This window comes from Phoca vitulina, unplaced genomic scaffold (genome assembly GCF_004348235.1).
Source record: "Phoca vitulina isolate PV1807 unplaced genomic scaffold, GSC_HSeal_1.0 scaffold6, whole genome shotgun sequence".
NCBI classification, from domain to species: Eukaryota; Metazoa; Chordata; class Mammalia; order Carnivora; family Phocidae; genus Phoca; species Phoca vitulina.
Window position 1 is genome coordinate 48,514,639 of NW_022589709.1, and position 21,123 is coordinate 48,535,761.

Genomic DNA, 21,123 nt, shown 5'->3' on the forward strand with positions numbered 1-21,123 from the left:
GAGAGACGATGGACTCTGAAAAACAAACTGAGGGTTCTAGAGGGGAGGGGGTTGGGAGGATGGGTTAGCCTGGTGATGGATATTGAGGAGGGCACGTTCTGCATGGAGCACTGGGTGTTATGCACAAACAATGAATCATGGAACACTATATCTAAAACTAATGATGTAATGTATGGGGATTAACATAACAATAAAAAAATTAAAAAAAATAAAAAAAATAAAAGAAAAGGCATTTCCTGACTTTCCTTGAATTACTATGAAGAGAGAATCCAAAGAACTAATTAAAACAAAACAAGTTTTTTCCTTTAATCGTTTTTTTTTTGTTTTTTTTTAAGTAGGCTCCACACCCAGCATGGAGCCCAAAGTGGGGCTCACACTCACAACGCTAAGATCAAGAGCTGAGATCAAGAGTCAGATGCTTAACCAACTGAGCCACCCAAGGCACGCCTCTTCAACAATTTTTATATGAAATTTCTTGAATGACTTAACATAAGAAGAACACTTGCAATAAATATTTCATTACTTACTGGTTCTTCTTTAACAACTAGGCATAAATCACCATCACTGCTCCGGGTACCAAATCCATTTAAAGAGGACCCAACCAAAAAAAGTCTGCTTTCTAGAGAAATAGAATGGAATTATAAGGTATTATTTAATATTTGAAGTAGGAATGCATATACAAAGGACATGCAAAATAGGGAAACATACGTGGAAATAACAGCTGAATTTCTCTCTGCAGCTGTGTTCGACACAGTTCTTTCTTCTTTAAATCACTTACTTGCTGCTGACATGCTTCAAATAACTCCAGTATCTGCTGACTCAACTTGAATCCACCGCAAAAAAAGTAAAAATTTTGTTCAGAAATGTAAAAGTAATTACCATACTAAGAAGTGTTGTTTTACACAGTATTTTAAATACAACAGTATTTTAAAAATGAATATTTATCTCCTTAACATTTTCCAAAACTACTGTTACTCAATAGTTACTTAATAACTAAAATAGTTACTAACTTTTCCAAAGTAAAGTATCATTGATAAGTCACAGAAAAGTACAGTTGGAAACAGAAAATTCTTAATGAGTATAAGCCTTGGGACAGCAAACTACAATTTTCACTTGCTGCCTGTTTCTGGAAGGCACATGAGCTAAGAATGGTTTTTACATTTTTAAAGGGTTATAAAAACAAACAAGTAAAGATATGCAACAGAAACATATGAATGGCAAAGTCTAAAATATTTACTATCTGTCCCTTTAAAAAAGAAGTTTGCCCAACCCAATATTCATACCACCAATAACAAATATTAACAAACTTTAAAAGAAAAACCCCTGGTGGTCCTTGCCCACGCAAACCGCCCTCCTTCCCCATTTTTACAATACTGGCTTGAACCCTGTCTTCTTATTGCCCTCTATAGATAGATCTCCTTGTTCATCTACCTGTCTGGTTTACACTTTCCCCTCCAACCCAACTCTTACCATCATCACAGGTAATTTCCTCATCTACAACAGGCTATATACATATCACAACATACTCCCACCATTTCTGAACTTCTCTTACTTCAATATTTTTCATCAGCATTACACTCCCACAGCCATAACATGGTCTTTACAATAAAAGAGAACAGACCTCTGAAATTTTAAATTCCAATATACTATCTTGGCTTCAATCTCCTGTCCAATTCCTACTTACTCCCCTCATACCTGTTCCAGAACCACGAAGACCTGAATTTTACTGAATCCTCCCTTTTTTCCCAGCTCATTAGCACCTGAGTGGTATAATTTCTTTCCCTATCCAGTCTATACCACAAAGTGCATCCCTTGAACCACTCTCTTTTGTCATGCCTTAACATTATCCCCTTGTCATGCTCAATCTAACATATGTCCTGAAAAATCTTAATCTTAGGTCTATACAACCACCTTCCAAGTTCTTACATCAGAACATGAAACTGAAAAAAATTTTTAAATCACAAAACTGACCTCTTTCAACTTTATAAAGTCTAGCCTAAGGTTGGTCCTTAGCATCATTCAGGCTTCCATGCCTCTGGTTAGATTTTGCTCTCACTTTTCACCATCATCGTTCTAAAATCTTTACTACTTTCCTCAAGTCCCCTATACTTACCTCATTCTCTGTAGCAAATAACTTTACATAAAGTTTACTAAGAAAATTGAAAATAGCAGATGTAACATTCCTCAGCTTCCTAACTGCAAAGTTCTGCAAACTAACATACCTGAATGAATCTCATCTCTTTATCTCTTCTGTCAGACAAACTGTTCTCTTCCCCTGTTCAAAGTTAATCCCTCTACCAATACTTTTGTTCCAGGGCACACATACTTCCATGAGTTTTTCCATATCTCTCTTGGATTTTCAGCCTCTCCCTCTCTAGGCCTTCCCCAGAGCCCATGTGCCATGAAGCACTAGTCTCACCCATCATTTAAATGTTTTCTTAAAACAGGCAAATAAACAAAACAAAAACAGAAACAAACTCATACATACAGAAAACAAACTGGTGGCTGTCAAAAGGAGGGCATGGAGGAATAGGCAAAATAGGTGAAGGGGATTAAGAGATACAAACTTTGTTACAAAATAACTATGTTACAGGGTTGAAAGACAGGGCATAGGGAACGTAGTGAATAATATTGTAATAACTTTATACTGCTGTGACAGAATGATTACATTTAATGTGGTGAGCATTTCCTAACACATATAATTATCAAATCACTGTTGTACACCTAAAACTAACATATTATTATATGTCAACTGTACTTCATTAAAAATTTTTTAATTAAAAAAAGAAAAAGAATTTTTAAATAGATGGACAAAAAAATAAAACATTTTCTTTTGTCATGTTTAGAATACACATTTTAAGAAGGCAGAGGCAGTCTGGGCAATTAGACAATGAAAGAGACATCATTTTTTAATATCCCTTTGATAACAATATTAATATACTTAACATTAATATTTTAATAGTTTTTAATAACCCTCCCTCCAAAAAAACATAGAGCAACCAGAATAAAACAAACATATAAAACCAAACCAAAATAAAATAAAAGAGGGCCAACAAATACAAAACAAATGACTACGTATCACTCATGAACCCCAAAATATGAGCAATTGGAACTAAATACCAATAGCAGCAAGACCCGCATGGTACCAGAAACATTAAGAAGAAAAAAAGGAAAAAGATTTTGGACAGTCCTGAAGCCAGACCATCCAGAAATCAAATTGCCTATAGGTAGTACTTCCTGCCCCCTTCCTCAAATTGAGGAATCCAATTCAGGGTGGAACAGCAACCAAAACTGGGGGAGTTTCACAGGCTACATGCGAGAGTTTACAGGTAAATGCAAGAGGATCACAGAAAGATCAGAAATCTCAAAACAAAGTGAAAGCTCCCTTCTAAGACAAAGCAACACACAAGCAGAAACTGCCAGGAGAAATCTAAACTAAACAGTAGAGAGCCATAAGGGGCAAAGAAAACACGGTCTAGAACTAAAATGATTCTGACTCTCAGGGGACATATGACAATGTCTGGCAACATTTTTAGTTATCATAACTGGGGGCAAGAGGGGTGCCATAGGGTGGTCACTGGCATCCAGTAGTTAGAGGTCAGGATGCCACTAAATATCCTACAATGAATTGGGACAATTGCTCACAGCAAAGACTATCTGACCCAAAATGCTGAAAAATCCTAGTCTAGCTATAAGTAAAGAAAAAGGAGAGAAAAAGTGTCAGACAGTATATTTCTGAATACTACATAACTATAGAAGAGGATTCCTAAAGCCATAAATCTAGGAAAGCTAGTCTGCCCAACCATTCTAATTTAAAAGTAGTACAGGAAAAGGCATCTCATTTGTATTTGTATTTGTTAAATGCAAATTTTGGAATCTCAGAGAGGTGAGAATAAGAGGACAGAAGAAATATTTGAAGAAATAATGCCTAAAAAGGACTCTGGTCAATTTTCATACAACGTTTTTTGGTTTTTTGTCTTGTTTTGTTTTTTAAAGATTTTATTTATTCATTTGAGACAGGTATGAGAGAGAGAGAGAGAGAATGAGCAGGGGGAGAGGCAGAGGAAGGAGAAGCAGACTCCCTGCTGAGCTGGGAGCCCAATGTGAGGCTTGATCCCAGGACCCTCAGATCATGACCTGAGCCCAAGGCAGATGCCCAACCATCTGAGCCCCTCAGGTGCCCTTCATACAAAGTTTTTATAAGAAAACTGAGAATAGACTAACACTCCTACAGATAAGAAAGCACACCAGAAAGACATGTCCACAAAACTATTGGAAATTTTAACATAATACATCAAGCCAAGGCTTTTTCTCCTATGTTTTATTTTCCAAAAAGATAAGTGACTATAAAGTATCTATACTAGTACTAACAAAAAAGAATTGGAAATCTACATTTTAAAAACTTATCAAAGGCAGCAAAAAACAGTAAGTATTTTAGAAATATGTTTACCAGAAGATACATAAAACTTGTACACTTAAAATTACTAAGCACTGATGTGAGAAATTAAAAACCTAAATAAATGGAGAGCTATACCATGTTCATGGATCAGGTAACTATTGTTAAGATGTTAATGCTCCTGAAATTAATCTACACAGTCAATGCAATCAAAACAAAATAAAATACCCAGCATGTTTGTTTCTAGAAGTTGAGAAAGTAACTTTAAATTTTATTTGAAAGGCAAAAGACCAAGAATAGCCAAAAAGAAAAAAAAAAGGAAGAAAAAAGTTGGAGGATTTGCCTTATCAGACTTCAAGACTTACTATAACAGCTACAGTAAACAAGAAAGTATGGCATAGGCAAAAGGATAGATTAAAAAGATAACAAAAAATACTGAAATATTTGTGAATATAATGATATGATACCTTTCATGTACTTCAAACAAATGAGGAAGAGAGGTACAGATAAAATGAAATTGGTAGTTATGTTGGTGGTTTTTAAAGCTTAGTAATATGAGGATTTATGATACTATATTCTATTTTTGTATATATTTGATATTTTCCATAAAAACCTTTTCAAAAGCATCCAAGTTTAGGGGCGCCTGGGTAGCTCAGTCGTTAAGCGTTTCCCTTCAGCTCAGGTTATTATCCCAGGGTCCTGGGATCGAGCCCCGCATCGGGCTCCCCGCTCCGCGGGAAGCCTGCTTCCCCCTCTCTCACTCCCCCTGCTTGTGTTCCCTCTCTCGTTATGTCTCTCTCTGTCAAATATATAAATAAAATCTTTTAAAATAAAATAAAGTAAAAGCATCCAAGTTTATAAAAGATTTGAAAGAAGTGGCCAGTAAAGTGGTTAATATAAAATTTTAAATAACACTTGAACAATTAAATTTTATTGATTTGCAGGACTGGCAAACTATAGCCTGTAAGCCAAATACTGTCCCTGAACTGTTTTGCAGAGGCAGTAAGATAAAATAATTTTTACATGTTTTAAGCATTGTTTCAAAAAGAGAGAAAAGAAAAAAGAATATTTAACAGAGACCCCACACAGCCCACATGTCTAAAATATTTACTATTTGGCCCTTATAGAAAAAGTTTTGCCGACCCCATGATCTAGAGAATCAGTTAGGCAGATCAACACAATCCTAGAACTAATAGTAGGTATTATCCTACATATAACTACATTTCTTGGGTAGCAAAAAGAAATTTCTTTGTAACAATGCTCAAATAAAATTTTATCATATTTATGAAGTTCTTTCATCCAAATGATATTCATATAGAAACATTCCTATACAAAAAAATTCATGATTATGTGAAAAATATAAAATTCTATATACTTGCTCCTTTCCCTTTTTTACATTCATGGAAACGTTTCTTCTCTTTCAAGTACTGCTATAATGGAGCACTAACAGGTTTCTATACAAAAGAATTCTCATTATCTAGCTATTTACTTAGGGATTCACATTATCAAATTATGTTCCTGCATCCTAGAACAGACACCATATATAGAGTACAAATGAGACAAAACTCAAAATAAATGTACATACATGCTGAAATAAGACTTCTACTACTTAAATTTAGAGAAATATTTCAGAAGATGGCTCAATGTTCTTATAATTCGGGGGGCGGAATGTATGATATGAATTTTCCTTGGCTGATGAGTATCAGGCATCAAATATTCAAATCATGTATGTAATACCAAGGTGACTATGAATAATGGCACTTCAGGAACTTGCTTTTGTTTCACTCAGAAGCCTATTTTTCCTCATCACTGGTTTAAAAAAATTATTCCAACAAAGTATCCATATAATAGATTACTCTTAAAGTTGTTTCAATCTCTACAATACTACCTGTTTAGGCTGCCTTCCAGGATCTATTACTTTAATTTAAAGTAATTGTAGAAGATATCTCTTTCTCACTATAAATAAAAGTTGTATCTGTTCAAAACTGTACAAAATATTTACCTATAGTATAAAATACTAAAATTAATGTTTCTTCCAAATATAAATGTTCATTTTCCCTAAAAAATATTATAACCTGTCTTCAAAGTCAGGCTCAAAGAAATTACCAATGAAGTTACTGTCTTAGGTCAACACAAGTCATCAAGGACAAGTATAGACTGAGATTCAGAAAAGCTTTTAAATGTGTCAATAAATAAAGCTTAAGGTATAACTTTCACATGTCATTCTCAGCAGCTTCTACATTTGTCCGTGTTAGCTGGGTCCCCATGTAAAAGAAAGTGAAAAAAACCTTTCAGCTGGGATTACCAAAACCTGATCATATACTATATGAAAACGGTAACAGGTTTTTGACTAAATATAAGTGCTATCTGAAACAACAAACACAACTCAGAAACAAGCTTTCAAAGACAAGAGCAATAAAATTAAATATGGTACAGAAAACATTAGTTATTAATTCATAAACATTTCAACAAAAACTATCAATTCCTCAGGCTCTCTCCTGCTCTCTCCCCTCAGGCAACAAAGATTGCCATAATATTTGTTACATACGTTAACTCTGGAAAAATAAAGCTAGATATATAATAAAAGTTTAAATTCGTTACTGATGTTAAATTCCCTTTCTCTTAAAATTGACTAAAATAAAATAGAATCAGGAAAATGTCATGCCAAAAACACACTCCTTGTTTTTGTGTTAAATTACTGTTTTTGTGTGGAGTAGAGTCTTCTTAATTTATAAACTGGCACATTAATTAGGCACTTTGAATTACTGATTTCCTTCCCTTAAGTCTGATTGCTTTTAGGCATATATTATTATTGAACTTGACCAAGAAATAAAAGGAGAATGGAAAAACAAAACAAAACAAGCTTTCACTTGAGGACCTATTGTGTACAGTCCTGGCCTAGATTTTCTACAGAAAAATACATCTCAGTAGCTTTCAAAACTTTTCTGACACATACGTTATAAAGATAGAGCCCTAGGAATAAATTTAACCAAGGAGGGGAAAGAGTTCTACGATGAAAACTATAAAATATTGACAAAAGAAATTAAAGACAACAAATAAATGGAAAGATATCCTGCATTCATGGATTGGAAGAACTAAAATTGTTAAAAAGTCCAAATCAATCTATAGATTTAATGCAAACCCTATCAAAACTCCAATGGCATTTTTCACAGAAATAGAAAAAGCATTGGTAAAAGTCCCATGGAACCACAAATAACCCAGAAAAGCTATAGCAATCTTGAGCAAGAACAACAATGGAAACATCACACTCCTGATTTCAAATTATACTACAAAGGTATGGTATTCAAAACAGTATGGTACTGGCATGAAAACAGACACCAGACCACTACAGAGCCCAGAAATAAACTCATATGTACACAGTTAACTTATCTTTGACAAAGGTGCCAAGACTATGCAATGGGACAGATTATACGAAAAGGATATTCCTCAACAATGTTGGGCAAACTGGAAATCTACATGTGAAAGAATGAAACTGGACCCTTATCTTACACCAAACACAAAAACCAACTCAAAGTGGATTAAAGATTTAAAAGTAAATAAATAAAATCTTAAAAAAAAAAAAAAAAAAAGATTTAAAAGTAAGACCTGAAACTGTAAAACTCTAAAAGCTCCTTGACAGTGGTCTTGCAATGATTTTTTTGGACCTGACACTAAAAGCACAGGCAACAAAAGCTAAAAATTAACAAGTGGGACTACATCAAACTAAAAAATTTCTGCACAGCTAAAGAAACAGTCAACAAATTGAAAAAGGAACCTACAGAATGGGAGAATATATTTGCAAATGATAGATCCAATAAGGAGTTAATATCCAAAATATGTAAGAAACTCATATGACTCAATAGCAATCAATCAATAACCCAATTTAAAAATGGGCAAAGGACCTGAACAAACATTTGGAATCCAAAGAAGATACACAAATGCCAACAGGTACCTGAAAAGATGTTCAACATTACTAATCATCAGGGAAATGCAAATCAAATCTACAATGAGATATCATCTCACACTTGTTAAAAGGCTATTATGAAAAAGTTAAAGGTAACAAGTGTTGGCCAGGATGTAGAGGAAAAGGAAACCCTTCCACACTGTTGGTGAAAATGTAAATTGTTACAACCATACTGGAAAACAGTATGGAGGCTCCTCAAAAAATTAAAAATAGAACTACCATATGATCCAGCACTTCTGGGTATATATTCAAAAGAAATAAAGTCACTATCTCAAAGAGGTATCTGCACTCCATGTTCACTACAGCATTAAACACAATAGCCAAGATACGGAAACATCCTAAATGTCTGTCAATGGATGAATGGATAAAGAAAATGTGGCATATATATATATATATATATATATATATATACACACACACACACCCCCATACACATTCATATACACATATATACACATATACATATACATACATACCCACACATATACACACACACAATGGAATATTATTTGGCCCTACAAAAGAAGGAAATTCTGCCATTTGCAACATGGACAAACCTGGAAGACATTATGCTAAATGAAATAAGCTACACATAAAAATAAAATACTGCATGATCTCACTTATCTTAAATCTTAAATCTTAAAAAGTCAAATAAATAAGCAGAAAGTAGAACAGTGATTATCAGGAGCTGGGAGGTATGGGGGAAATGGGGTGATGTTGGTCAAAGCATACAAACTTGCAGTTATAAGACAGTTCCAGAAATATAATGTACAATATGGTGACTTTAATAATAATGCATTATATACTTGAAATTTGCTAAGAGTGTAGATCTTAGTTGTTCTCACCACAAAAAACTATGGTAACTGTGTGAGGTGAAGGACATTAGCTTGATTGTGGTAGTCATTTCACAATTTATAGACATTATAGTGTACAACTTAAATACATACAATTTTTGTCATCATACCTCAATAAAGCTGGAAAAAAGGAGGTAGGTAGGAGATGTGGGCATACACATTTTAACTACAGTTGACCTTTGAACAACACAGGTTTGAATTGCACAGGTCCACTTAGACTTTTTCCAATGAATGCAGTATAGTACTGTATTTTTTTTTGTATGATTTTAACATTTGTTGTCCAGCTTACTTTAAGAATACAGTATATAATACATGTAACATACAGTAGGCTATTAGCAGAATTTTTTTGGGTGTCAAAAGTTATACAAGGATTTTCAACTGCGTAGGAGGTTGGCGCCCCTAATCACTGTGATGTTCAAGGGCCAACTGTATTTGAAATTCAGTGAGCTAACGCTTTACAAACATTCCCTTTTTAAATTTGTTTCTAAGAGCAATAATGAAATTTAAAAGAAAATTTTTTAAAGATAGAGCCTCTAAGAGATCTCTAACTGTCCGTAAACTGTTCCTCCAAGGGTGCCAAGAGGATCCATAAAATTTTCTCCTCTCCAAAATTAAACATTATACAAGATATCTTGAGTAATTCATTCATAATCATCTTTTTATTTTATAATCAATACCAAGAAAACCTCAGCCTAACCTCATCTCAACTAAAAATTCAAAATCAATTACTTCAATTCAATTAATATCTTCAAACTAACCAGAATTTCCAAAGAACAGTTATAATAGATAGAATTCAGGAGCTTGGTTAACTCTTGATTCCTCTACAGCCTCTTTTTTGTCCAGGCAACCATATATTCACCTAAAAGCTAGAGTGAAATAAAAGTTAATTCAGAAAGGTAATTCAGATATTTTACTTAAAGAGTTGTTTGTTAATACAGCAACTTGAAAAACAGACAAAAGATTTTAAAATGGAGGGAAAAAAGTAAATTCAGAGCGTATTCATTCTCAAAAACTTAAATCTTCAGGTTTCAAAACGAAGAATATGAATTTTCAAAGTAATTAAAACTTTTACTAACAAAGTCTTTCCTTGGAGCTGGCTGAACCAGCTGACTGATATATTATTAATTACAATAAATTCATTATTACCAATCTTAGGTCGGTCTTCTACACTACACAGCAAGTACTGTTTCAAGTCTTCTCCATTCTATTCCTCTATTTCTATTTCTCTATTTCACAGCTTGATTTCCTGCAGTCAGTCAATGCTATTTCAAACCTTCTCCACTATTCTCAAACCTTGGACATCCCACTTCATTCTCCCCACTCGTAATAGATGACCTTGCACAATAACCCAGAATGAAAACAGGAAGAAGCCACTCAACTATGGGAATGCCACATTAACTTCTCCATATCATATCTACAAACTTCCTGGTTATCTACACCAATCCTCCCCTCCTATCCTCCAATTCCAAAAAGCTTTTCTCTTCCCTAAAGCCAATCACTGCACCTATAAGCAGGATCCATGCCCTTTCTAACTTCTGAGGAAACTTATTACGATTGTTTTTTTCTTTGCAGAGTAATCAATCTCCTCTCTTTCCACTAAATCTTTCCCATAAACGTTTATATGTGATTGAAGTTTCTCCAACCTTAAAAATTAAAAAAAAAAAAAACACCTTTGTTCCAACTTCAAATCTTTAGCTCCCCCCCTTTACAGCCAAACTTCCCCAAAACAGTTGTATATACTTTTAGTTTCCATTTCTGTTTTCCCATTCTTTCCACAAACTATTTCAGTCTTGAATCCAGGCTCTCTTCTCTCCCTGAACAATTATATCCACCCTCTTGGCTTCAATTACCATCTATATGCCAATGATTACCAAATGTACATTTCTGGTCAGTATCTTTCCTGTGAGTTTCAGATCTATAATATTAAACTCTCATCTCTAATATCTAATTTGATGTTTCAAAATGCACGATAAAGACAACATGTCCACAGACTTCATGAGGCCCCTGCTTATCCTCCAATTCCTATTAAACACACACAGACATAAATACTGTTCCTCTTCCATTTTGTTCCATCTCAGTGAATGAACCTACCATGAATCCATGTAGAATCCTGAAACTTAGAAGTAATCCTCAGTACCTTCTTCTCTATCTAATCTAGTGGTTCTCAACCAAAGGCAATTCTGCACCCACCCACCCCCACCCCACCCCCACCAGCTACCCCCAGCCCCCACCCCCGCCTAGGGGACATTTGGCAATGTCTGTAGACTTTCATTTCTCTTAACAGGATTGGTGGCATCTAGTGAGTTAAAGCCAGAAATGCAGCTAGACATTCTAAGATGCACAAGACAGCCTCTCCACTTTAAAGAAAGTTGGTCCAAAATGTCAAGCGTCAAGAGGCTTAGGTGACATAATCTAATCAAATCACCAAATCCTATCAATTTCAATTCCCAAATACAGCTTAAATCCAACAATTTCTCTTCATCTGAACTACCAACACTGCATAATTCAAGGCACCACTACCTTTTACCTAGAATAGAATACTACAATAACTTCCTACATCTATCCTTGTTCAAATTCCACAGTGAAGTAAAAATAATTTTAACTTACCTCTCTTCCCTGCCTAAAAAACGCCCTGCATGGTATTCCACTGCTCTTAGGTTGAACACCAAAATAATATACTAGTGTTTGGCCCTCTCCCCACTTCTCCTACCACACTTCAGCCACTCTCCCCTAATCAACCAAACTCTAGCCACCTTGGCCTCCTTTCAGTTCCTTGCATACTCCATGTTCCTTTCTACAGTGGGACCTTCGAAGATACTGTTCCTTCTCTCTGAAGCATTCTCTCCAACCCCACCACTCTTTCACTAGTTAACCCGTACTCATCCTTCAGATCTCAGCTAAAACATTACCTCCTCTAGACCATCCCTGACCTCAAAAACACTCTCTCAGAACTGCAATTTTCCTTCACTGAACTTACAAATATATAAATAAAACTGTGATTTGAATGGCCATTCTTTAATGGTTCTCCCTCTCACTATACTGTATGTATATGGTAAAGAGACTGTGACCACGTATATTTAGCACAACACTGTGGTACAACATTGTAGCACATAGATAACAGCACTCACAAGTATTTGTTGAATAATAAATAAAAACAGAATCTAGTCTACTCCCAAGAGTTTCATTACAGGAGACTTCAAGATTCATATCTCTGGCCCTGCTTTACTTCTGAAATATATACTGCCAATTCAACTACAACGTATTTTTCTACAATACCAATTAGCTTATAGACAATTGATAAGTAGGTGAATGGTATCAATTCAACATGTTAGTTAATTTGAACATGGAGCTGAAATTCTACATCATAACCTTCATGAGAAAGAAAAAGAATTCCTCCGTTTGGCTGCTGCACAGTAGGAGTCCTTATAGATCTAACACAACTAAAAATAAGTTCCCACCTATTTGGGTTCCCACTATATTGACGGTTCCCACTCAATAAAGCATCCCGTCAGCCTCAGACAGCTCTCTGCTGATGTATTTCCTTCTGTGTCTACTAACAGCAGCCTCACAGACTCAGAGCTACACTTTTAACTGCCTTGTCTCAATGTCCACCACAAGGCAGTATCCCAACTCTATTTTGTATATATTTTTTTTTTTTAATTTTATTTTATTTGAGAGAGACAGAGAGTGAAAGAGCACAAGAAGGGGTAGAATCAGAGGGAGAAGCAGACTCCCCACCGAGCAGGGAGCCTGATGCGGGACTCGATCCCGGGAGTCCAGGATCATGACCCGAGCCGAAGGCAGCCGCCCAACAAACTGAGCCACCCAGGCGCCCCTTATTTTGTATATTTTTAATATCCCCTGCAGCAGCATCCAGCCATACTAAGCCGCCTACCTGGTCTAACCAAGTTATTTCCCAAGGCATCAGTTATTACTCTTGATAGTGTTCAGGTTACAAAATTGTTTAGATTTTGAGTAGCCTACTCCAGCTCTATTTTCCCATAGCCCTATATTCTTAGTGAGCAATATTCAGAATACAAGCTTTCTCAAGTGCACAAAAATTACAAATCTTACCATGGTTCCAAATAGTTCTTGACTAGTTCCTCAATTAATTTATATACCCCAAATCTATATTCCTTATTTCTGTTAGTAGTCCAAAATCAAATCATTGGAGCCACAAATGCCTCTCTCTCTCTCTCTTCCTTATATTCAATGATTCCACACATTCTACCAATTTTCCTTATGCATGGTCTCTCACATCTTTCTCACTACCATATGCCATAACTGAAAGCTTCAGCACGTTTCATCTGAATGAATTTAATAGCCTTCAAGGTAATAATCATCCATCTTCCAGGCCCTCCTTATTCCAAGCTCAACTCCACTATACCACAAGAACTATCTTCTCCAAAATGCCAATCTGATTGTGCTATTCCTCTACTCAAAAACCTTCAGTGGCGTTCTACTGTGCATTCAAGGCCTGAAACCACTACCCCATTTTTATTTCACACTGAAGCTCCCATTCACTTCATACTGTAGCAGAGGTAAACAATACAAATCATTGAACACACTGCTGGCAAAGAAAGATACTTATTAGTATTAGCTGCTACTGTCACAGATTACCTGGTGTTACAGTCAGTTCTAAGAAAGTCATCTCCCTACCCTTGATTTTAAGCATCTTAAGTTCCTCCTCTTTGTATTATCAGAGACAAGGGTCAAATCTCAGTTGTGTCACTTACTAGCTGTGACCTTGAGCAAGTTATTTAGCTTTCTGAGCCTCAGTAAAATTAGGGTAATATCCATGTCATGGGGTTGTTGAAAAGACTAAATGACATAACATATGTAGAATGCCTAGAAGAGAAAAGACACCAATAAATGTTAGTTTTCTTTAAAAGTGTTCGCTTAAAGAATGAACACAGAACTAACTGCTTGCCTTCTTTCCCCTACAACTAGGCAAGTAGAGAGTAGCTCTCAAAGAAATTGGCTTAACAACAAAATATATCCTTATCTTTCTGAAATAAATGCTTACTCCAAAAACGTAAGATTTAAGAGAATCTTTTCCTATGCTATTAAGCAAAGAAAAAGTTATTGATATGGAACCACACTTTACTAGATGATATATACTGATATAAATTATGTTATTAAATTTACTGAGACTCAACATATATTTAGTCTATGTGCAGAACTAGTAGTTATTTAGTTAGTTCTAATAGTTAACTATTAAACATATAAATACATGCAAAAATATAGAAAGCTTCAATACTTATAAATTCCATAAAAAATGAGCCTGCATACATACATTAAAAACCTACATATAGTAAAAGATTCTTAATATTCACTCCAAGAATTGGTCAGATTTGATTTACACCACAGGCTTTCACATTATAGTATTACAACAGTTTCTTTAAAATGAGAAAGCAAAGAAAGGAGAAAGATTGGGGGGGCCTGGGGGGAACAGTACCAAAACTTCTCAAGTTAGTCTTTTCCCATTTTACTTTGCCTCTTCCTCCCTCCTGCTGTTTTCGCCTAACTGCTTTCCTACTTCATAATAACAAAAAAATGACAGAATCTTTTTTAATAAATAGTGCTGGGACAACTGGACTAACAGCAAAAGAATGAAGTTGGACCTCTACTTCATATCATATAAAAATTAACTCAAAATGGACCAAAGACCTAAATCTAAGAGCTAAAACTATAAAAACTCTCAGAATAACACACAGACATTAATCTTTGTGACACTGGATCAGGCAATGGTTTCTCATATATGACACCAAAAGCTCCAGCAACCAAAGAAAAACAGATAAATTGGACTTCATTAAAATGAAAAGCTTTTGTGTTTCAAAGAAACACACCATCAAGAAAGGAAAAAGACAAACCATAGAATGGGAGAATATATTTGCAAATCACAAATCTGATAAAGGTCTAATACTGAGAATTATAAAGAACTCTTACAACTCAGCAATAAAAAATAAATAACCCAATTAAAAATGGGCAAAAGATCTGAATAGACAGTTATCCAAAGAAGATACACAAATGGCCAACATGCAAATGAAAAGATGACCAACATCATTAATCATTAGCGAAATGGAAATCAAAATCACAATGAGATACCATTTCATACCCACCAGGATGGCTATAATCAAAAAGACAGACAATAATGAATGCTGGCAAGGATGGAGAGAAATTGGAACATTCATACACTGTTGGTGAGAATGTAAAATGGTGTAGCCACTTTAGAAAACACTTTGGCAGTTCCTCAGAAAATTATACATAGAGTTACCACATAACCCAGCAATTTCACTTCTAGATATATACCCAAGAAAAATGAAAATATGTCCATACAAAAACTTGTACACAGATTTTCATAGTAGCATTATTCAGAATAGTCAAAGAGCAGACACAGCCCCAAAGTTGTCAACTGATGAATACATTAACAAAATAGGATATATCAATACAATGGAATATTATTTAACTGTAAAAGGAGACAAAGAACTGACACATGCCACATACATGGATGAACCTTGAAAATACGCTAAGTGAAAAAAGCAATACAACATAATGTATGATTCCATTTATATGAAATGTCCAGAATAAGCAAATCCATAGAGATAAAAAATCAACTGGTGGTTGCCAAGGGCAGGGGGGCAGCGTGGGAAGGTTAGGGATGGGGAAGGGACTGCTACTGGGTACAAGATTTCTCCTGGGGATGATGAAAACATACTAGAATTAGATAGTGGTGACGGGTGCAGAACTTTGCAAATATACTAAAAACCACTGAATCATACACTTAAAAAGAATGAACTTTATGATAGTTCTAGCTCAAAGAAAGAAAGAATGATAAAGGAATAAAAAGCAGCACAACTAAAGAATGAAGCAAGCGTTCTTTTTTTGACCCAACATTTTCTGCACACTCACTATATTCCAGACCTATGCTGTTGCCAGGAACTCAAAGATGAGTAAAACAAAGTCACTACACTCTTCAGGATCATTCTCCTCAGCCTACAAATGTCATATTTCTTAAAAATGGAGCAGCTTTGAAAATGCAAAAACAGCAAATATAAGCCATAGACAAGCCAAGAGAATGCAGATATTTGCGTTATAAACTCTTCTAAATTACCTAGAATTTTTTTGGTGGTGGGGCGGTGGATATGCTTCTAATGTTAGTGGTTAAATAACTCATTGTTCCCCAATGATGACAATGTCATTTCTCAAAAATTATTTAACAGCTTCATTTCATTTATTTGAAATGCTTTTCACAAATAATATTGCTAGATAAATCTTTCTTCATCGTTATCACTCTGAATGTATTAGTTTCTCAGTGACTCCTGGATTCTCTATTTTTGACATTCAAAAACCTCATGACAAACACAAATATCCCAAGAGAAAATGCTTTTTGACACTTTATTACAATAACCACATGAAAATGTGTTTCTCTGTAATAAAAATAAGTAACAACAGAGTTCTCTAAACTAAGAAATCAAATGTTCTGAGCCCTAATCCAGATTTTTATGAATCAGAGAAAATCTGATTTCCTGATATGAAAGCTGCACTTAAATAAAAGAACAGCTAACAAAAAATTTAAAAAGTCAAATTTAGACAGAAAACTGTTAAATAGTTTAAACAGAGCAAAAAAGGCATATTCTACTTAATCCAAAACATTAGGTATTTCTGATGTTTTTAATACATTATATTAACTTCCCAAAAGGTAAAACTAAAATCTACATTATTATTACCTTATCTTTGGCCTCAGGCAGTGTGATTTCTCTAGGTTCTAAAAATGGTATTTCTCGAAAAGGTGGAACACATCTGACTATATCTGGTACATAGTGTGTATGAAACAATGGCGGCATTGAGTATCTTCTTTCACCTGATAAAGGCACTATGTGGTTAACTATAGTTGGCTCTTGGTGGGGTGAATGGAAACGTTGCCGTTTACCGTCAAGAGGAAGGTTTTTTTCATCGCTTAATCTCCTGAAAACAAGCAATATACCTTAGTGATTAAAGATATAACTTTCTAATAACAAACAGAAAACAACTAAAAATATATAAATAACAAATACCAATAATGACTAATAATACAGCAAGGCCACATTATTAGCTCTATATGAATCTTAAAATATTCATTGTGAGCACAAAAGATGCCTTAGAAAAACACCTTAGGAAAAACAAATCGTAATAATGCATATTAAAAAAAAAACTACATATGTACATCAGGGTTAGTCTCCTACATTTGAACTACCCCCAATGTTTTATCTCACCAGTGAAAACTTTGTAGGAAAACTTCTATTCATAGAAACACTAACAATAAAAACCCAAATTCTAACACAGGGAGAATAAGATTAAGTGAACTGAGTTATATATTTTAAAAGGCTCTTTAAGGGGCGCCTGGCTGTCAGTCAGTAGAGCATATGACTCTTGATCTCTAGGTTGTGAGTTCGAGCCCCACGTTGGGTGTAGAGATTACTTAAAAATAAAATCTTAAAAAATAATAATAAATAAATTTCTATATATATATATAAAAAGGCTCTTTAAATCCACCTATGTTCTGGCTCATCAGTTGGAAAGATCATATTAAAAAGCTATAAAGACAATGAGCAACTAAAGAAATATGAAAACTAACTGCATTTCAGATAACAGTAATATATTAATGTTAAATTTCTTGGGCATGACAAATGCATTTTGGTTATACAGGAGAAGATCCTTGGTTATGAGGAGGAACACACTGATGTGCTTTGGGGTAGAATGAAGTGATGTCTACAACTTTTTCATAGAAAAAGTTTAGAAAAAAAGTAGGGCTAAAGAGAAAAAGAGGCCAAAAAAACAATAAATATAGCACAACTTTAATGAATCTAGGTAAAGAGCATACCGGGTTTTACTGTACTATTCTTTAAATTTTTCTGGAGGCATAAAATTTTCAAAATAATAAAGCAAAAGGAAATTATTAAAAAATAATTATTTGTTTAAAAAAATACTTCATTGATATATTAAGTTGTTCATACAGATAATACTTTAGGCCATGGGAAATGGTCTGATTGCTTTTAAGCTCTAAAATTCTATGGGTCATAGCCACCTGAAGGTTTTCATTACAACACTCCTTTAGGATCACCCCAATTCCTCACTCCTTGATCCACAAAATAAGTGGGTATACAATGCTAACAACATAAGAGTATATTTAATATCTTTTAACATAAAGGTGATTTAGCTTTATATGCTAAATAGCTTCTACTGAGAATGCCAATTTTAATTTTTAAAATATGTATCACTATGAGCCAGTGGAGTTTGTTTTCATTTGTGATTCACAAGTTAGCTATCCAGACAACTTCAAAAAAATTAAAATCTGAATAAAGTCAATACTTTTAGCATCATTATATAGCTTTCCACAACTTTGAAGAACAACTCACAGTGCTTCTAAGCAGAGGATCTAGAGCCAGACCACCTGGGTTCAAATCCCAATTGTGCTTCCACCCGAATAACTAGTTGCTTAACCTCTGTGTGCTTCATCTTTCTCAACAGAAGAGGAATAACATACCTCATAGAGTGTTGTGAAACTTAATCAAATTATTTGTAAAGTCCTAAGAACAATGCCAATTACAGGAGTCATCAATAATTAAAAAAAAAAAAGGGGGGATGCCTGGGTGGCTCAGTCGGTTAAAAGTCTGCCTTCGGCTCAGGTCATGATCCCAGGGTCCTGGGATCGAGCCCCATATCACGCTCCTTGCTCAGCGGGGAGCCTGCTTCTCCCTCTGCCTACCACTCCCCCTGCTTGCGTGCTCTCTCTCACTCACCGACAAACAAACAAACAAATAAATAAATAATTCTTAGCTAGTGTTATTTTTAATTGGACATAAAGTTATGGAATATTTACATAGGCTTTAAATAGTAATATCTTACAAGTACTGCCAAATTTTATTTTAATAATCATCTCTAAAGTTCTATTGTAATTACTTTGTAATACATTCATTACTTTTAATTGGTTAAAATTAATTGACTCTGATTTCTCTATAGAAAGCTTTAAGTCATGCAGAATTTTTTACTAATACTTATTACGGAACCTTACCTGTATAAGATTTAGATAAATCAAATAGTAAACTTTACTAGAAAAAAAGGTATTTATGGGCTGAACTGTGTACCCTCGAAGTTCTTACAGTTAAGCCCTAATTCCCAGTACCTCAAAATGTGGTTCTGGACATTTGGCCTTTAAAAAAGTTATAATGGTGTCATTAAAATGAGCCCTAATCCAATATGCCTAGTGTCCTTAGAAGAAGAGGAGATTAGGACACAGAAAACACAGACAGAGGAATGACCATGTAGGACACAGAGAAGGCAGCCATCTACAAGCCAAGGAGGGGGGCCTCAGAAGACACCAAACCTGCCAACACCTTGATCTTCTGGACCTCTGGCATCCAGAATTGTGAGAAAATAAATTTCTGTTGCTGTTGTACTTTGTTATGGTAGCTCTAGCAAACTAATACAGAAAACCATCTAATTTAGTTAATATCTCAATTCAAAGTAGTATCCTGAAGAAATATAGCTTCATTCCATCTAAAATTTGCTGTGTCAGGAATAAATCAACAAAAATATCTCTAATATTTTTTAAATATATAGAAGTTTTAAAATTCTCCGATAGGACTGATTGCACAGGTTCCAGAAAATAAAATTTAGGGCATAGTACCCATCCAATCTTAATACAGGAAACACTGATCTACAGTTCTGAGACATGCCAACTCTTCTTTTAAAATAATTAAGAAGTACTTACTTCCTTCCCCGAAATAACGGAGATGTTGAGGTCTGTATTGGACTGACATTTCCATATGTCAACTGCTGTAAAGACACAGCTCTTGACAAGCTACCAAAAACACATAAAGAACAGTAGTAATAAACATTTTTACCTTAAAAACAAAAAACCAATTTCATAAAAACTAAGTATATTTCACTGATCAAAAGAACACAAGACAACGACATTTTAACTTCAAATGTTTCATATAAAAAGGGTTTGTGTCGGGCGCCTGGGTGGCTCAGTCGGTTAAGCGACTGCCTTCGGCTCAGGTCATGATCCTGGAGTCCCGGGATCGAGTCCTGCATCAGGCTCCCTGCTCAGCAGGGAGTCTGCTTCTCCCTCTCACCCTCCTCCCTCTCATGCTCTCTGTCTCTCATCCTCTCTCTCGCAAATAAATAAAATCTTTAAAAAAAAAAAAAAAAGGGTTTGTGTGAAGTAGAAAACAAAATTTATAAATGATATGGACCAAAATATCACCATACTTACTCTGTATTCTGAAAGTTGAACTGTGCATCTATAAGCTGCTGGTGTGAATAAAGAGTTGGTGACAGGGCGAAGAAGTTATTATGTTGTTGATGGTTTGGGGTGAAAGGCGGGCGACCCAAAATTGAGTTTGGGAACATGCTCTTGTTCACTAAAAGTGAACATGTATTCTTCTACCTAGAATAGTTTTAAAAAAACAAATTATTGTATCTTAAAAATATTGAACCCTAACTAGTATCTACTATTTACAGCAATTAGTTACCAAGTTATGAATTTCATTTGCAAAGTTATTTCAAAAGTTTAAACAGATCTCTAAGTCCCACTACAGGTAACAAAAAACTTGCTAATAATGAATTTTTTTTAACTTTATTTACTTTTTTAATTTTTTTATCTTTTTTATTTTTTGCTAATAATGAATTTTAAATCTAGATTAAGAATATTATTCAAATGATAGTAAAATATATGCAAGTTTCTAATTTCTGATGAATTTACCCTAATATCAACAGATCTTTCAGAAATCAAGTTATCACCATATACTCTGATAAAACAGAAACCACCCAATACATTTAACAAAGCCATATAGCTTCTTATGTTTATACCCAATCTAATTTATTCAAAGGTATAAGCCATAATATGACAACCCGATTCCTAG

General features: G+C 34.6%; 1 protein-coding gene across 4 annotated transcripts in view; it reads right to left on the bottom strand.

Annotated features, from left to right (window-relative positions):
• Window positions 1-21,123, bottom strand: part of TENT2 (terminal nucleotidyltransferase 2) — a 68,100-nt gene that overhangs the window by 40,138 nt on the left and 6,839 nt on the right. For all 4 annotated transcript variants that reach the window (XM_032404120.1, XM_032404119.1, XM_032404123.1 and 1 more), the window contains 5 exons: window positions 20,475-20,648; window positions 19,968-20,057; window positions 16,945-17,182; window positions 709-823; window positions 528-619 (listed from right to left, as the gene is read on the bottom strand). In XM_032404120.1, coding sequence (XP_032260011.1) covers window positions 528-619; window positions 709-823; window positions 16,945-17,182; window positions 19,968-20,057; window positions 20,475-20,611 — 672 coding nt within the window. In that variant the 5' untranslated portion in view covers window positions 20,612-20,648. The remainder of the gene's footprint in view (window positions 1-527; window positions 620-708; window positions 824-16,944; window positions 17,183-19,967; window positions 20,058-20,474; window positions 20,649-21,123) is intronic.